The sequence below is a fragment of the Rousettus aegyptiacus genome, unplaced genomic scaffold (genome assembly GCF_014176215.1).
Source record: "Rousettus aegyptiacus isolate mRouAeg1 unplaced genomic scaffold, mRouAeg1.p scaffold_m13_p_14, whole genome shotgun sequence".
NCBI classification, from domain to species: domain Eukaryota; kingdom Metazoa; phylum Chordata; class Mammalia; order Chiroptera; family Pteropodidae; genus Rousettus; species Rousettus aegyptiacus.
In genome coordinates this window covers 14,764,476-14,778,269 of record NW_023416289.1, presented here as the reverse complement: position 1 = coordinate 14,778,269, position 13,794 = coordinate 14,764,476, and the positions used below count along the sequence as shown (strand labels likewise).

General features: G+C 56.4%; 1 protein-coding gene across 3 annotated transcripts in view; it reads left to right on the top strand.

The window, feature by feature from the left end:
• The first annotated feature begins 1,629 nt into the window (after positions 1–1,629).
• The window catches only part of CDH5 (cadherin 5), a 33,679-nt gene continuing 21,514 nt past the window's right edge, over positions 1,630–13,794 (top strand). The window contains exons 1-4 of one of the 3 annotated variants that reach the window (XM_016162676.2): positions 1,630–1,734; positions 9,209–9,278; positions 11,254–11,316; positions 12,559–12,778. In XM_016162676.2, coding sequence (XP_016018162.2) covers positions 12,578–12,778 — 201 coding nt within the window. In that variant the 5' untranslated portion in view covers positions 1,630–1,734; positions 9,209–9,278; positions 11,254–11,316; positions 12,559–12,577. The remainder of the gene's footprint in view (positions 1,735–9,208; positions 9,279–11,253; positions 11,317–12,558; positions 12,779–13,794) is intronic. The other 2 variants (XM_016162661.2, XM_016162692.2) reach the window with 2 other exon arrangements.

Here is a 13,794-nt window from a genome sequence, read left to right as displayed (position 1 = left end):
GCTGACACCCTTGTCCTCATCTGGCTTCCCCAGCCCTGGCCCCTCCCGGCCGCGGCCTCCCCACTCCCTTGCTGGGCGCTCTTCGCTAGAAGATAGAGAAATCGCAGAGGCCCGAGGCCCCGCTCCCTGTGAGCTGCCTCAGGTGACAGCCAGGCCTAAGCTCTCAGCTTCCAAGCCTCATCTCCAGGCCACTCGCATCCACCCCTGTGTCTCCAACTGGCAACCCGACAGTGCCACCTGGGCGTCCAAGGGACATTTCAAACCCAACATGCCCGAAACAGAGACATCCTTATCTCCCCCTTCGCAAAAAGTATCCTCCCTCCCCATGCCGCATCTCTACCCTAGCGTCCGCTGACTCACTAAGTGCCCCCAGGCAAGGCCCTCGTCCTCCCGGGCCTCTGCCCAGCTGTATAAAATGGAACCAGTTTGGGACTTCCCAACCATTCATTCATCCACGGAAAAACAGGGGCAACTATTCAAAGGACAGAGTCCCACTGTCCGCTCTGGGATGTTCCGAATCAGCTGGCCTGGGCTGGGGCCGCGGTATCTGCAGTCTGTCAAAGCTCCTCACGTGATTGTCACGATTAACAGAATCCGAGCCACCACCACCTGCCACCACTGCCCCAGCTTCCTGGTCCCCGGGAGCTCCGGTCCTGCCTCAGCTGCCCTATCTTCCAAGCTGCTTTTTGATTCTTATTTATCTCAACAGCCTTGTGGGGTTGAGGCTCTGATTATCCCCATTTTACAGATGAGGAAACAGAGGCTCAAGGGGACACACGACTAGACCCCAGTCCCATCAGAAGCAGAATCAGGATACTTGATTCCACCTGATACTCCGTTTTTTTTGTTTTTTTATGCCTACAGCACCTGGTCTTCCTAGATGGTCTCCCATCCAAGTACTAACCAGGCCTGACCCTGCTTAGCTTCCAAGATCAGACATCGGGCTTGTTCAGGGTGACATAGCCATACACCATGGACTGTGGCTCCACTGGGGCACAAACCCAGTACCTTCTGTGTGTAAAGCAGACGTGCTAACCGCTACACTATAGAACCACATCACCAAACCCAAAAGGTCCCCGCAAACCCAGGCTGGCACCAATCTGGCCCTGCAGAGCCAAGAACTGCTGTCTGTTTCCCTTCTCCCATCCACATGACTTCTGAGGCCCCTGAAACCTCCCTATCACCTGCAAAGTCTGACCTTCCCCCAGCATGTCATGGGGTCACCTGAGAAAATCTGGTTCTAGGCCAAGACTGGCCCAGGCTAGTAGACACCTGACGGCTACACCCCAGTTAGGTGGGCAAGTGCCTTAAACTAGCTGAGTCTCACTATCCTGAGCTATAGGACGGGGTAATGACCCCTGCCCTCGGGGTTACAAGAACTAAGGCCCTTGGTAGGTGCTGGGCTTGGGGCCTCAGAGATGAAGCCATAGAGCTGGGGTCCCGGGTCGGGTCCAGGGCTCAGCCTCCATGGGGTCAGCCTGGCTGGGCCGAGGCAGCCGCCACCCACGGGGCCTGCCTATCTGAAGCCAGCCCGGCCCTCACAAAGAAACAATAACAGGAAACCAGGGGGAAGTGGGCCAGAGCCAGCTGGAAAACCTGAGGGGGAGGTAGCGGCCTCCCTTTATGCAAGGCGTGGCTCCCCACTAGAGGCTGTGGCCGAGCTCCGCAGAGCCCCACAGCACTCAGCCCTGGGCAGACGGACGGAGCGGAGACATCTCTCAGGCCACAGACACGGTGAGTGAACGCTCTCCAACCCCAATCTATCCCAGACCACCACCACATGCCAAGATGGAAGGTTCCTCACCTTCCCCATCTATACAATGGTCACTAGCAGAGTCCTAGGTAAGAGCCAATCTTCGGGACAGATGGGGTTTCCTCCTGGCTCACAGCAGGGCTAGGAAGCAGACCCAGTGGTGGTGCCTTGGGCACAAATGTGTGTTCTCGGGGCTGAGGGTAAGAGCTCAGTTCTTCCGCATGGAGACTCTCCACTCAGTGTGACTCGAGGGCCCACTGGCTTCCAGTTCCAAGTGCCAGGCTCAGAGAGGGCAGAGTCCTGCCTGAATCGGCCGGCACACCAAGGGCAGAGACTGGTGCCCAGGCCTAGGCTCCCCCAGGTGCCCTTCCCCTCCCCTCAGCGTGGAGGATTAACCACGGCCTGTCGTCATCCCCTCCCCCCACAGCTCAGGACTAGGACTGGGCGAGAGGGCCCCCGGGAGGGGCGGTCTGAGCCTCGGCCTCCCTGTCAGCCACAGCCCCCATTTTCAGAATAGGCCAGCTGAGGCCTAGCTCCGAGTGCTTGAGGCCCTGCCTGTGAAAGGCCCTTCCCTTCCCGCCCCGGACCCTGCGGGGCCTACTCCAAGCTGTGGGAGCTGCAGTTGGGAAGGCAGCCCACCCCCTTCTCCCTCGACACCCAGACACCCGAAGTTGGGGCCCTGAGGCCCTCGTATTCTAGGGAAGTCTCCCAAAAGGACTTGAAGGCAGGTGATCTAGGGTGAGAGCCCAGCCTGGAGACAGTCGTCCTGGGGGCGGATGCCAGCACCGCCACTCGCTTCCCATGGGACTTCGGGAAGATTACGTTACCGAACCTCAGTTTGCTTCCCTGAACTACGGAGACAGCGAGGTGTTTTTTACCCTTCGTTGTGGAAACTGGAGGAGATGCACATGGAACACTCTCAAACAATGGAGCTCGTTACTTTACTCCCACCCACCACCGCAGGATACGGCAGTGCTCCGTTTCCCAGCGAAGGAAACTGGGATCTGGAGACGTTGAGGAAGAGCTGGAGCGGGGCTTTGAACCGGGATCTTGAACCCCAAAGCCCAGGCTCTGTCTGGCACCGTGTAGCTTCTCCATGTCTCAGCCTTCTCATCTATAAAACGGGGGAAACGGTCACTTTTTGAGCCCATTATGAGGTGAAGCACACACCCAGCGCCGGGAGTGGCTCGTAGTAGGGGACTTCCGAGAAAGCGTGGCTGAATTTACCCGCTACCCCAGAGCTGCCCGTGGCTGTGAATGTCCACGGTTTTGACCCCAGAAGTCAGTCCGTCCCCAGCGGGCGAGAGGAAGAGGGTGAAAGTGAGAGAATGTCAGCTCGGCTCTGCCCCTGCCAAACTCTCTGGGGAGCTACTCTGTGCCAAGTACCGTGCTCGTCCCCCATCCCCTCCAAAGACATTTCTGCCGTGAATGGTGTGCAGATCGGATCCTACAGGAGATAAAGGGCGTTCTGGGGAGGGCGGGGGGCCGAGGCAGCTCAGAGCACCGGCGGGGGCCAGGGATAGTGACATTGAAGGCCATGAGTGCCCAAACCAGGAGCTTTGCCTCACCTTGAGGTGATGGGGAGCAGTGGGCCTCTCCCATGTGGCCTAAATCCAGTCATCTGTGCGGTCCAGCCCGGGGGGCAGCAAGTGACTCCAGATAGACAGGGGCCTGGGAGCTGCTGAGCCAATTTCAGCTTATCGTGGTAAGGGGGTTGGGGAGGCGTCCATCGGCCTTGAACGGGTTAAGCCGCTCGCCCTGCAGTCTGGACCTGAGCAATTGTGCTGCTGAACAAGGGCCGGACATGGGGGCAGGAAGCCGGAGGGGGCTGTGCTTATTTTCTCCCAAAGCTGAATGACTCACAGCTCTCCTGCTGCCTCAGAAAGGCAAGATGGACACAGTGGCCACCAGCTTAGGGAAAATTTCGGGCCCCTTGCCCATGTGGACCCATGCCGGCTGCATGCATCACTTCTATGGCCCCCACTGACAGCCTTGAAGCTCCTAAGAGAATTCCCATTCGACAGAGGGGACCACAGAGACTGAGAGAGGCTGAGCAGCCACTCCAAGGTCACACTATGAGGAGGAAGCAGGACATAAGCGAGGCTGGCTCCTTCTGAGCCCACAGCACTCGCCACACTCCACGGTCAAGCTCAGAGGAGGGAGCGGTCAGGGATGGTTGGACATGACAGTTCAAGCCACACAAGCAAGCACCTGGATGGGTCCGGAGCCCAACGACCTTAGTGGAGGGATGTTCTAGGAGATAGGTCCTGCCCTGAGGAACTTGGTTTCTGGCTGGAAAGTTACTGAAAAGCCCAACCTAACCCAGGTCCAAGCTGATGCGGCTGGGTAAAGAAATCCTAGAAGGCTTCCTAGAGGAAGAACGGGAGCCCCAAAGGATGCTGAGAGGTTTAGGGTCTACAGTTTGAGCCTCAGTCTTCTCACCTCTCTAGGACGAGGGATGGAGCCACGGTCCCTGATTCGTTCAGAGACCCCCGGATTGTCTATCTGGAGTCACAGCATAACAGATCCTGACAGGTGTGGACACTGGGAGGAGGAGGAGAAGGAAGAAGCAAGGCCTGTGGGGACAGGCCAGGCCAAGCGGGCAGTAAATAAGACTTGTCTTTGAATCCTGTGAGTGAGGAGGGATGCAGTGACAAGGCCAGAACCGGAGACCGAGGCAGGCTGACAGCGAGCAGTGGGGACACTGACCCATCAGGGTCAGGGCCTTGAGTTCACACAGCTGGATACTGAATGAAGTGGAGACGGACCCAGAACCTGCCTGGTCAGAGACACTCAGGCCAGGAGGCAGGGGACATAGCACAGAAGGACATTCAGGCAGAGGGAACGGCCTGTGCAAAAAGCCTGCTGGAGAGAAGAGCGCTGTGTCTTCCAGCAATGTCTAGTTCTCCTTGCGGCTGGAAGGGGCAGGGAGGCAAGGGAAAGGACCGCGGGAGGCGTGGACAGGGCCCGCGCCATGCCGGGCCTTCAGCGCTGGCTCAGGAGATAGATTCATCCTGCAGGAGACGGGAAGCCAGGGAGAGCGGTCAGCAAAGGGGCAGCGCAGTCAGCTCATTTGAGTCGGAGTTGAGACAGGGGGCTGTTGGCAGATCAGGTCTGAGACCCACAGGAGCAAGTCCTTGAGTCAAACTGAGTTGCGAACCAGGAGAAAGTTCCAAGGGGCCAGGTGGTAGCTGTCCCACCCCAAAAACAACCCACCCTAGAGGCTCCCGGGGCCTCACCCTGCAGGCTCCCAGTGTCTGTAGCTGCCAAGGCCCAGCTGTAAATGTTGGGATCTGAACAACCTGGGAATCCCTAAAGGAGTTTGGGGATCACTGTGCCCTGGACTGAGGTAGTGGGGTAGGAGGGCAGTGGGGAGAGCTGTCCAGGGCCACACAGGGAGCGGGGCGAGTGCTTTCTTCTCCCGCAGACACACCTCCTGCATGCTCTGGGCCCAGCCCCTCACCCCTGACCAGGCTTCTGGGCTACAGTCCAGAAGCTGCAGGAGGCTGGGCTGGGACTGAGCATCCAATCTGCCCCCCCCCCCCCTCAAAGCTTGTCCAGAGGCTGCAGAAGGCTAGGCTGGGACTGAGCATCCAGCCCACCCCCTGAAGCTTGGCCTGGGGCTGAGCTCAGCTGCTAGGGCTTGTCCCAGATGACTGCGGGTATGCTGGGTAGGAACAGAGGGGCCGGCCCCGCAGAGTGGACTCTCCCGAGCTGGAGTGGGCAGATGCCTGGGGACAAGGGTGTGTACTTACACTTGCGTAGGCAGAGTTGAGGGTGTGGTGTGTCCATGTGGCCTGAGGATATCGTGTTTGTATCCCTCACCTAGAGGCCCCACCCCCAGAGGCCCTCCAGCATGCTCAACAACCCCCCAAAGCCAAAACTTAGCCCCTGAAACCTCAGGCTTAAGCAGGGATCTGGTCTGGTCGAGGAGCAGGGGGTCTGCTAGGTGGTCAAGGACAGGACCAAGCCAGGGGCATTGCCAGGCTGCCCCACTGAGCAGCTCCCAGCTGAGTCCAGGCTCCCTAAGGTCAATCTGGCTGTACACAGAGCAGCTCCAGCCCATGCCCTCCCCTCTGGATCCCCTTAGAACTTCCTTTTAAAGAGCACAGAGCTGAGCAGATCTCACAGCTCCTTTAAGGCCAAACTCCAGGCCACCAAGAGAAAGAAAGCAAAGGGAGTTTTGCCTCATGTCCCACAGAGGGACAGAGGCAGGACTCACTCCTGGAGTGAGACCCTCAGACCCCTCCAGGCCCTGCCCCTCTCAGACCACTCACAGCTTCCTACACTCCTCCATCAAAGCAAACATCGCAATTTGAAACTACTTTTTTTTTTATCAAGTTGTTATTGTCCATCTCCCCTCCCGGGATGCCATCTGTGTTGGCTCTCCATGTATAGTTCATTACCTGCCACCTACCTGGTACTCGATCAGTGTTTGTTGAGTGACTGTGTAACCCCAGACCTCTAGTGAGGACTTCAGAGAAGTGATGACATGTGAGGTGAATCTAGGTAGACGAGAGAGAACGGCAGGTGCAAAGGCCAGGAGGATGTGACCAAGCCTGGCATCTGGGTTCTGACCTCAGTGACCCCACCCACTGAGGACAAAGACCTAGACCCGGGGGCTCCCCAAGGCCTGCACCACCCAGGTGCAGGTGAGCCCAGCCCTTCCCCGGATCCTCCAAGGCTCTTCTGCCTCTTCTTCTGGGCCTATATCTGCTCACCAGGGACTCTGGGCCACACTCCGTCCTCTCATTTTGGCTCTACCCCAGACCTTCCCAGACTGACCAAGGGCACAGAAGGCCCAACCTCATCCATGAGTCCATTTGGAGCTGCCCCAAAAAGCCTGTGACATGGCCCCAGGGACAGGCACCGTCACAGATCCCGGATGACAGGGGCATGGACAGGCGCTGGCCTCCACATGCACGGCGTGCACGGCTGAGCTGCCAGACGGAATCCCCTCTGCCCGCGAGGCGCTGTCAGGCAAACTGCCAGGGCTGCGCAGCCGGGAAGTTCCGAGCACAGAAATCATTTCCAGAATCCTCGGACCCTCTGCACACCTGTCACACCCAAATCTACCCAGCAGCACCGTGAAAACTCGGTGAGAGCCACCAAGAGACCTGACTGCTCACGGAAGGACGGTAAAGGGCTAGAATAAGTCTGACCCCAGCTGTAGCTCTGACAGCACCGCCGGAGGGGCGGCCACTGGAAATTCCGCGGCCAGCTGCGGGGACAGCGAACCCTCTCGCCTGGCTTCCTCTCCATCGGCAGTTGAAGGAAGGATAATTGTTGGATAAAACCCTCCCCTCAGCTCGCATTTTGGTGGCCAAATTTCTAACACAAAAGGCAAAAGACACAAATAAAACGTGGCTTTTCCGAATGGAAAGTCTCTCAGGTCTCGCTGAGATTGGATGTAGAAGGAACCCAGGATTTAGAAAAAGAGAGACCTGGGCGAGGGTTCCAGATCCAGATCCACCACTTCTGAGTTGTCTGTCTTGAGCCTTGGTTCTCCTCTTCTGTGAAATGGGGCTGGTGATTCCTACCTCCTGAGGATGGTGTGAAAAGTGAACGAGATGGCATCTATGAAAGCCCGGCACGGAGTGTATTGTTACTACTATATGTGACTGTCACCACAGAGAGGGGGACGTGATGCAAAAAGCACTATTTGGGGGACAAGCAGCCTAAGTTCAAATGCAGGCTCCGCCTCTTACCCCTGTGACCCGGGACCATTTGCTCCATCTCTCTAATCTCTAAACCTCACCCGCAAAATGAAATTACTGTGGTGTGTAAGGTTTAAATGAGATAATCTGTGCCCCAAGGAGGTGCTCAGGACTGTCAGCCCCCCTCCACCGCCCCGGGCAAGAAAGGGCTGTCTTGGGAGGACACTGAGGGTTCGGCATGGGGGAATAAAGATGGGATTATGTGAGTCTCATCTCCCGAAGGCCCCCATATCCAGGGTCCTACCTCCTCACTAACGGCTCACTGGTAAAGAGAGCTGAGCGGGGGCACACTGGTGTGGGGTGACGCCGTGGGGGCCAGTGCCAGTCCTGCGTGCCAAGGGGGTTCTCTACAGGGCTCACGGCAGGGCCCCTGCTGGACACAGAATAAAATCTGAGGGGCTTTCCTGCCCAGTCAGGGAATACTTTGTATGTGGGGCCAGCCAAAGCCAACTGAGGGGTTAATGCCCCCTGTGAGCTATGTGGCCATAGCCTGTGACAGGTGGCCTTTGCTTATTTTATTTAAGCCCAGCATGGTTATATATTTGTTTGGCTGATGGCTGCTGTCAGCCCTGGGCCCGCGAGCCCATCCAAGCAGGCCCCAGCAAAGAGAAGCCGTCCGTCCTCCTCTTCACGATGCCAAACCCCGTAAACAAGATTTACCCCGGGGGCCTCAGACAGAGACTTTGAGAAGGGAACACTTACAGAGCTGGGAGCTCGCTTGGGGAACGAGGGGGATGTTGAGGTGCGTGGAGACCAGCAACAGGGGAAGCCATTACCGCCCAGGGCCAAATGCACAGAGCAGGGAAGGTTGTTTCCAGAACCCTGTGAGGGACAGGACCGTCCAGCAGGAGCTGTCAGCACGGAGAGATGCAGCCACAGCAAATGAAATGAACCAGCACAGAGAGAGCCGCATGGAAGAAAGACCCCAGCTTCTCTCCTCCCGTCCTTAGAGCTCCTGCTGGAGCCCCTGTTGGCCAAACACCAGAAGCCAGGGCCAGGAAGCCCAGGGGTCAGCCCTCGGACACAGAGTAGGGGTCAGAGGAGGTGGAGGGGAGTGGGTCTGGCCTGCAAATCCCCCATCCCAGTGATGGGGTGTGAAGGAACAAGAATGGTAAGTAGACGACTTGGTGGAGAACCAGAGTGCCAGTAAGGATTCATACACGTTTGGGTTTGTCTTTCACTACTGTGTGTTGGCCATGTTGCAAATATTTTCTAATTCAGCCTTTAAACAAGCCTGAGAGGTAGACGCTAGTGTTCCCACTATCCTGATGATGAAAGCGAGGGTCAGGAGGTGAAGCGTCCTCTGCACGGTCATGCAGCGACAAAGCAACGCATCTGAGGTTCTGTGAACCATGGAGCCTGTGGTCATAGCTGTCGCCCTGCACTGTGTGAGCCCAAACAGAATGATCCACGAGTGACCCGTGGCTGGGCCTTGATTAGGGAAGACAGAGATGGGACGAGAGGGAAAGATCTTCCCCAAGAAGGAGAGACCTGTGCTCTGAGACCTGCCTTCGGGCGTGGGCATCAGCCCTGTGCCCGTCCCAAGCTGTGCGGCGGCGGAGGACGCCCAGGGTTGCATAGGGCTGTGAGACGAGGACTGGGGACGGTCCCCGGAGGAGGACGTTTGGGCTCGACTATGAAGGACGAGTTCACCAGACGAAGAGGGAAAACCGGGGCCCTGCCCCGGGCCGCTTCTCCTCTCCAGCTCCTCGCTTCCCTTACTGTTCCTGCTTCACAGGTTCAACGCTCTCCAGACACGCTGACCACCTGCCAGCTGCTCCGGCCCCGCTTCCTCCCCCGGACGCCAGGTGGGTCTCCAGCAGTTGGCCACGGCCGCAGAGACCTTTAACAGGCAACTCCAACCTGACACGGGCCACACAGAACCTCTGGTTTCCTTCCTACCAAACATGCCACAGCCTTGGTCTCCCAAATCTCAGTAAAGGCCCTGCCGTCCCCCAACTGCTCAAGCCAAAGGCTGAGAGCCGTCTGTCATTCTTCCCCATCCCTCGCCCCCTACCTCCCCTTCACCAGTGAGTCCTGCTAACTCTTATCTCAAAAACATAGGCCTTGACCATCCCCTTTTGAACCTGGCCTGGGCTACCATCAGCTCTCACCTAGATGACAGTGACTGCCTTTTCCTGGTCACCCCTCTGCCCAGCCAGCCCCCTTCCCACAGCCTACCACACAATCAGACTGTATTAGTCATCTACGGCTGCTATAACCATCCACCCCAATCATGGTGGCCTGAAACAACACAAATTTATTTGTAACCTCGGAGGTCAGAAGTCTGAAATGGGTCTCAGCGGGCTAAAGTCAGGGCTTCACTCTTTTTGGAGGTTCCGCGGGAGAATGCTTTCCTCGCCCTTTCTGACTTCTAGAGGTTGCCCCCGGCCCTTGGCCTGTGGTCTTGCATCTCTCCGACCTCGGTCTCCATCATCACATCTTTTTCCTGACTCTGACCTTCCTGCCTTCATCTTTTAAAGACCCTTTATTATATTGGGTCCATCCACATAATTCAAGATAATCTCTCTTTCTGGAGATCCTTAACTTAATCAGATCTCCTGAAAGCTCTTTTGACATGTATAAGTTCCAGCGTTGAGGACATGGACATCTGTGGAGGGGCCATTGTGCGGCCTAACACAATAACCTGGCCACCTCTCCTCATGCCCCACCCTCCTCCAGTATTCATTTCTGCCTGATCTGGGGACCTTCTTTTGGTTCTTTAAACACATTACCCATTTTTCTACCTCAGGGCCTTTGCACCTGCTCATCCTTCTGCCTAGAACTCCCTTCCTTACCCTGGCATTCCTAGGGCTGACCGTCAGATGTTGGCTTAGGTGTCATCACTCTGAGAGGCCTTCCCTGGCCTCTCCGTTTCGGCCACCTGCCCCCTCGGTCTCTTTGCAGCCCCCATTGTAATTCCCTGAGCACCTCTGATCTCTAACTGATGTTTTTTCCTTATTTACTTATTTTCCTGGCGTCCCACTACAGTGTGCACTCCCTGAAGGCAGGTCTTGTCTGTCTCGCTCACTGTTATACCTCAGTGCTTAACACGGGGCCCGGCATACAGTAGGTGCTCAATCCCCATCAGGGCTCACACCCTGTCCTGCTCAGAGGCCTGAAAACTCTCTTTCCCCATTTCTCAGTTTCACTTCCATTTGCTTTACTTTTCATTTTTAAGTCACTTCTCACTTGAGGAAGGAAGAAAAACCATGACTTGAAATTCCTTTCTGGCCTAAGACGGAAATGACCCATCAGGCCTGGGTTCAGCCGAGGCTGGAGAAGGGATCATGCCTGCTGCCTCGTCTGAGTCAGGGCCAGCTCCCGGGCCAAGACTCCCAGCCTCCTCACACCTCTGCTCACTGCCTGCGGCTCGTCTGGAATGGCTGCCCTTTCCACGTCCCATCTCAAAGGGCACCAGGTTGACCGCCTCATTTGTGACTAAGGAAAGCAAGACACGGAGCCAGGAGGGCCTCCCCACAAGCACATGACACTTACATTCTGGGGCCTGCTTGTCCCACCCCAACCATAGAACCCTACTGCCTCCTGGGCCAGGAGCAGAGGCTGCACGTGGGGACCTTAGATGCTAAGATCAGCAGAACCAGAGGCCACTCTCGGCCCTCACTGAGGCCAGCCTGACGCCAGTGTCTCAGAGGAAATGTTACCAGAGTTTAGAAATCTCCTGTGATAGGCAGAGTCCAGCCTCTCCCCCGGGGCCAGGGCGGGGGGTAGCCAGAGAAAGAAGCCTCCTACCCAGAACCCTGTGAGTCCTCCTCTCTCCAGGCAGGAGCACTGGTCCCACTTCTACCCACCGCTCCTTCTCCTGAAACATCCTAGAGGTCACAGGTCAGTGACACGGGGACCCAGCAGGGGTGGGCTGATGGAGTCAAGGCCGAGAGGACACGGTGACGGGGCAGTGGGGAAAATCTCTCTTCCTGGAATTTAGGACGAAGCCAGGCACCCATTGACGGGTGACCCCAGATCCCAGTCCAGCTGATCCCACTTCCTGAGGGCTGCCTCCAAGGGCATTAACTAGGCAATAGCACTTAAAAGGCCCCATGCTTGGTTTCATGTTTTTCTGTTGTCTTCTTAAAATTCTTAATAACTTTTGAACACAGGACTGCACAATTAAATTTTGCACTGGGCCCTGAAAATGATGAAGCCGGTCTTGCGAGCCCAGCCTCTCAAACCCCACCCTGCCTCAACCCTACTCTTGTTAACAGCTCCTAGGCGGGACCATCTCCCACGAGTTTGAGTTCTCGGCTGAGGCCCAACTCTCGGGGTTAGGACATTTGTGTTTCCCAAGAGCCCTCTGGAGATGGCATCAAAGCGATACTGCTCTAGGAGCTGCGGGGCTGGCCAGGGGACATGTTTGTTTATTTAGAGGAGCCTTTGAATCCCACGTCATAGTAGCCGCTGGTATAAGAGAGAACAGTAGAAAAAAAGCATGAACTTTTGGACCAAACGGACTTGGTTCAAATCCCGGCACTGCTGCTCACAGTCTGAGCAAGCTCAGAAACGCCCCTAAACCTTTCTGCTCCTCGGCTTAACTGTAAAATGAAGGGGACAATTATACCCACCCCGAGCGGCACTGGGAGGATTAAAATGAGATTACATAAGCACTTGGAACAGTGTCAGGCACACGGTAAGTGCTCAGCGCATGTTAGCTGTTGAGGTCAGACACTTGGGATCCGTTGTGAGCCCCCCACTTGCTCCAAGGGAGACTGACGGCGCTTTTCTCAGTGGACAGCGAGGATGACCAGGCACCCACCGCACAGGGCTTCGGGAGCTGCCGTCAGCGTCAGCATCACCTTCTCATCTAGGCAACCTTCCTGGCAGCCCTCCTCTGGGCTCCCCTGTCCCCTGTGCTCGCTTCCACACTAGCGCATGTGACACTTAAGGAGGAATTGTTTCTGTCTGTCGTCCCCTCCGAGACTGGGGGCAGGAGCAGAGTCTGGCTCTGCTGGTATCGGCAGGAGAAGGATGAAGGCGTGCAGGAATAACGGGGCGTTCGGTTGTCTCTCAGAGCCAGTCGCTCCCCGGGGTGGTGACCGATATGCTCTGACGGCGTCTCCTCTCTTTTCCCAGATCTGTGCCTCCTGGGAAGATGCATTGGCTCCTGATGCTGCTGGCTGCAGTGGGTACCTGCCCAGACCTGCTGGTGGCAACTGCCACGAGCAGTAACCCTGCCCAGCTGGACACCCCCGGCGTACTGCCCGCCCTCCGACGCCAGAAGAGAGACTGGATTTGGAACCAGATGCACATCGATGAAGAGAAAAACACCTCGCTGCCCCATTATGTGGGCAAGGTAAGGCTTAGGCCCAAAGCAGTGGAGGCCCTGCAGCAGGCCACCCACAGCGATGATGGTGGTGGTGAAGGTGGTGACAGACGTTGCGGTGGTCGTAGCGGTGGGGACGATGGTCGTGAGGGTGATATTAATGGTGATAGAGATGATGGAGGTGGTAGCAGAGGTGGTGGTGGCCATAGTAACGGAGGGAAAGGTAATGCGTTGATGATGGTGATGATGAAGATGGCGGTGGCGATGAGGGGGAAGAGGAAGGTAGTAGTGGTGGTGACGGTGGTGACGAGAAAGGAGAAGCTGGCAGTGGTGGTGACAGAGATTACGGAGGTGATGGTGGTGATGATACTGGTGGTAGTGGCGGTAAAGAGGAAGGTCGTGGTGGTGGATGCCACGGTTCGTCTCCTCCCAGACCTTGGTCTGTGGACAAAATATCACTGGTAGAAGGGCCACGCCATGCACAGGCTGCCATTACATTTTCCAATCTTATAGGTTTGGAGAACCTGAGCAGCCTTCTGCAAAACTACGCCTGTGATAAAGCTCATCATCCAGGCCACAGTTTGCCAACCCTGGTCTAGGCCTTTGAACCTTTTCAAAAGATCCTTTCTCTCAGACTAGCCCTACTTAGTTTTCTGTCATCCCAAACAACTCTCCAGACTCTAGGACAGCCACCAGGTGCCTGACACAGCCTGCCCCTCCAAGGCTCCAAGCAATGAAAAAAATTTCTTTCAAGTACATAAAATCTCATCATATCAGTTTCTAGGAACCTAAACGTGGCTGACTGAACAAAGGATAGATCAGTGTACTGGTGAGAGGAAGTACGGTGCCAAGCAAGCAGGAGGCTGGGTTCTGGGAAGACCACAGTGGGCCAAGACAGCACGGCCCCCGCCCTTACGGAGCTTGTGGTCTAAAACGGGAGCTGGCAGAACCGGTCCACCACCTGGTTTTGTAAATAAAGTTTTACTGGAAGAGACATGCCCTTGTTGGTTGCTTTCATGCTACAACAGCAGATTTGAGTAGCTGTG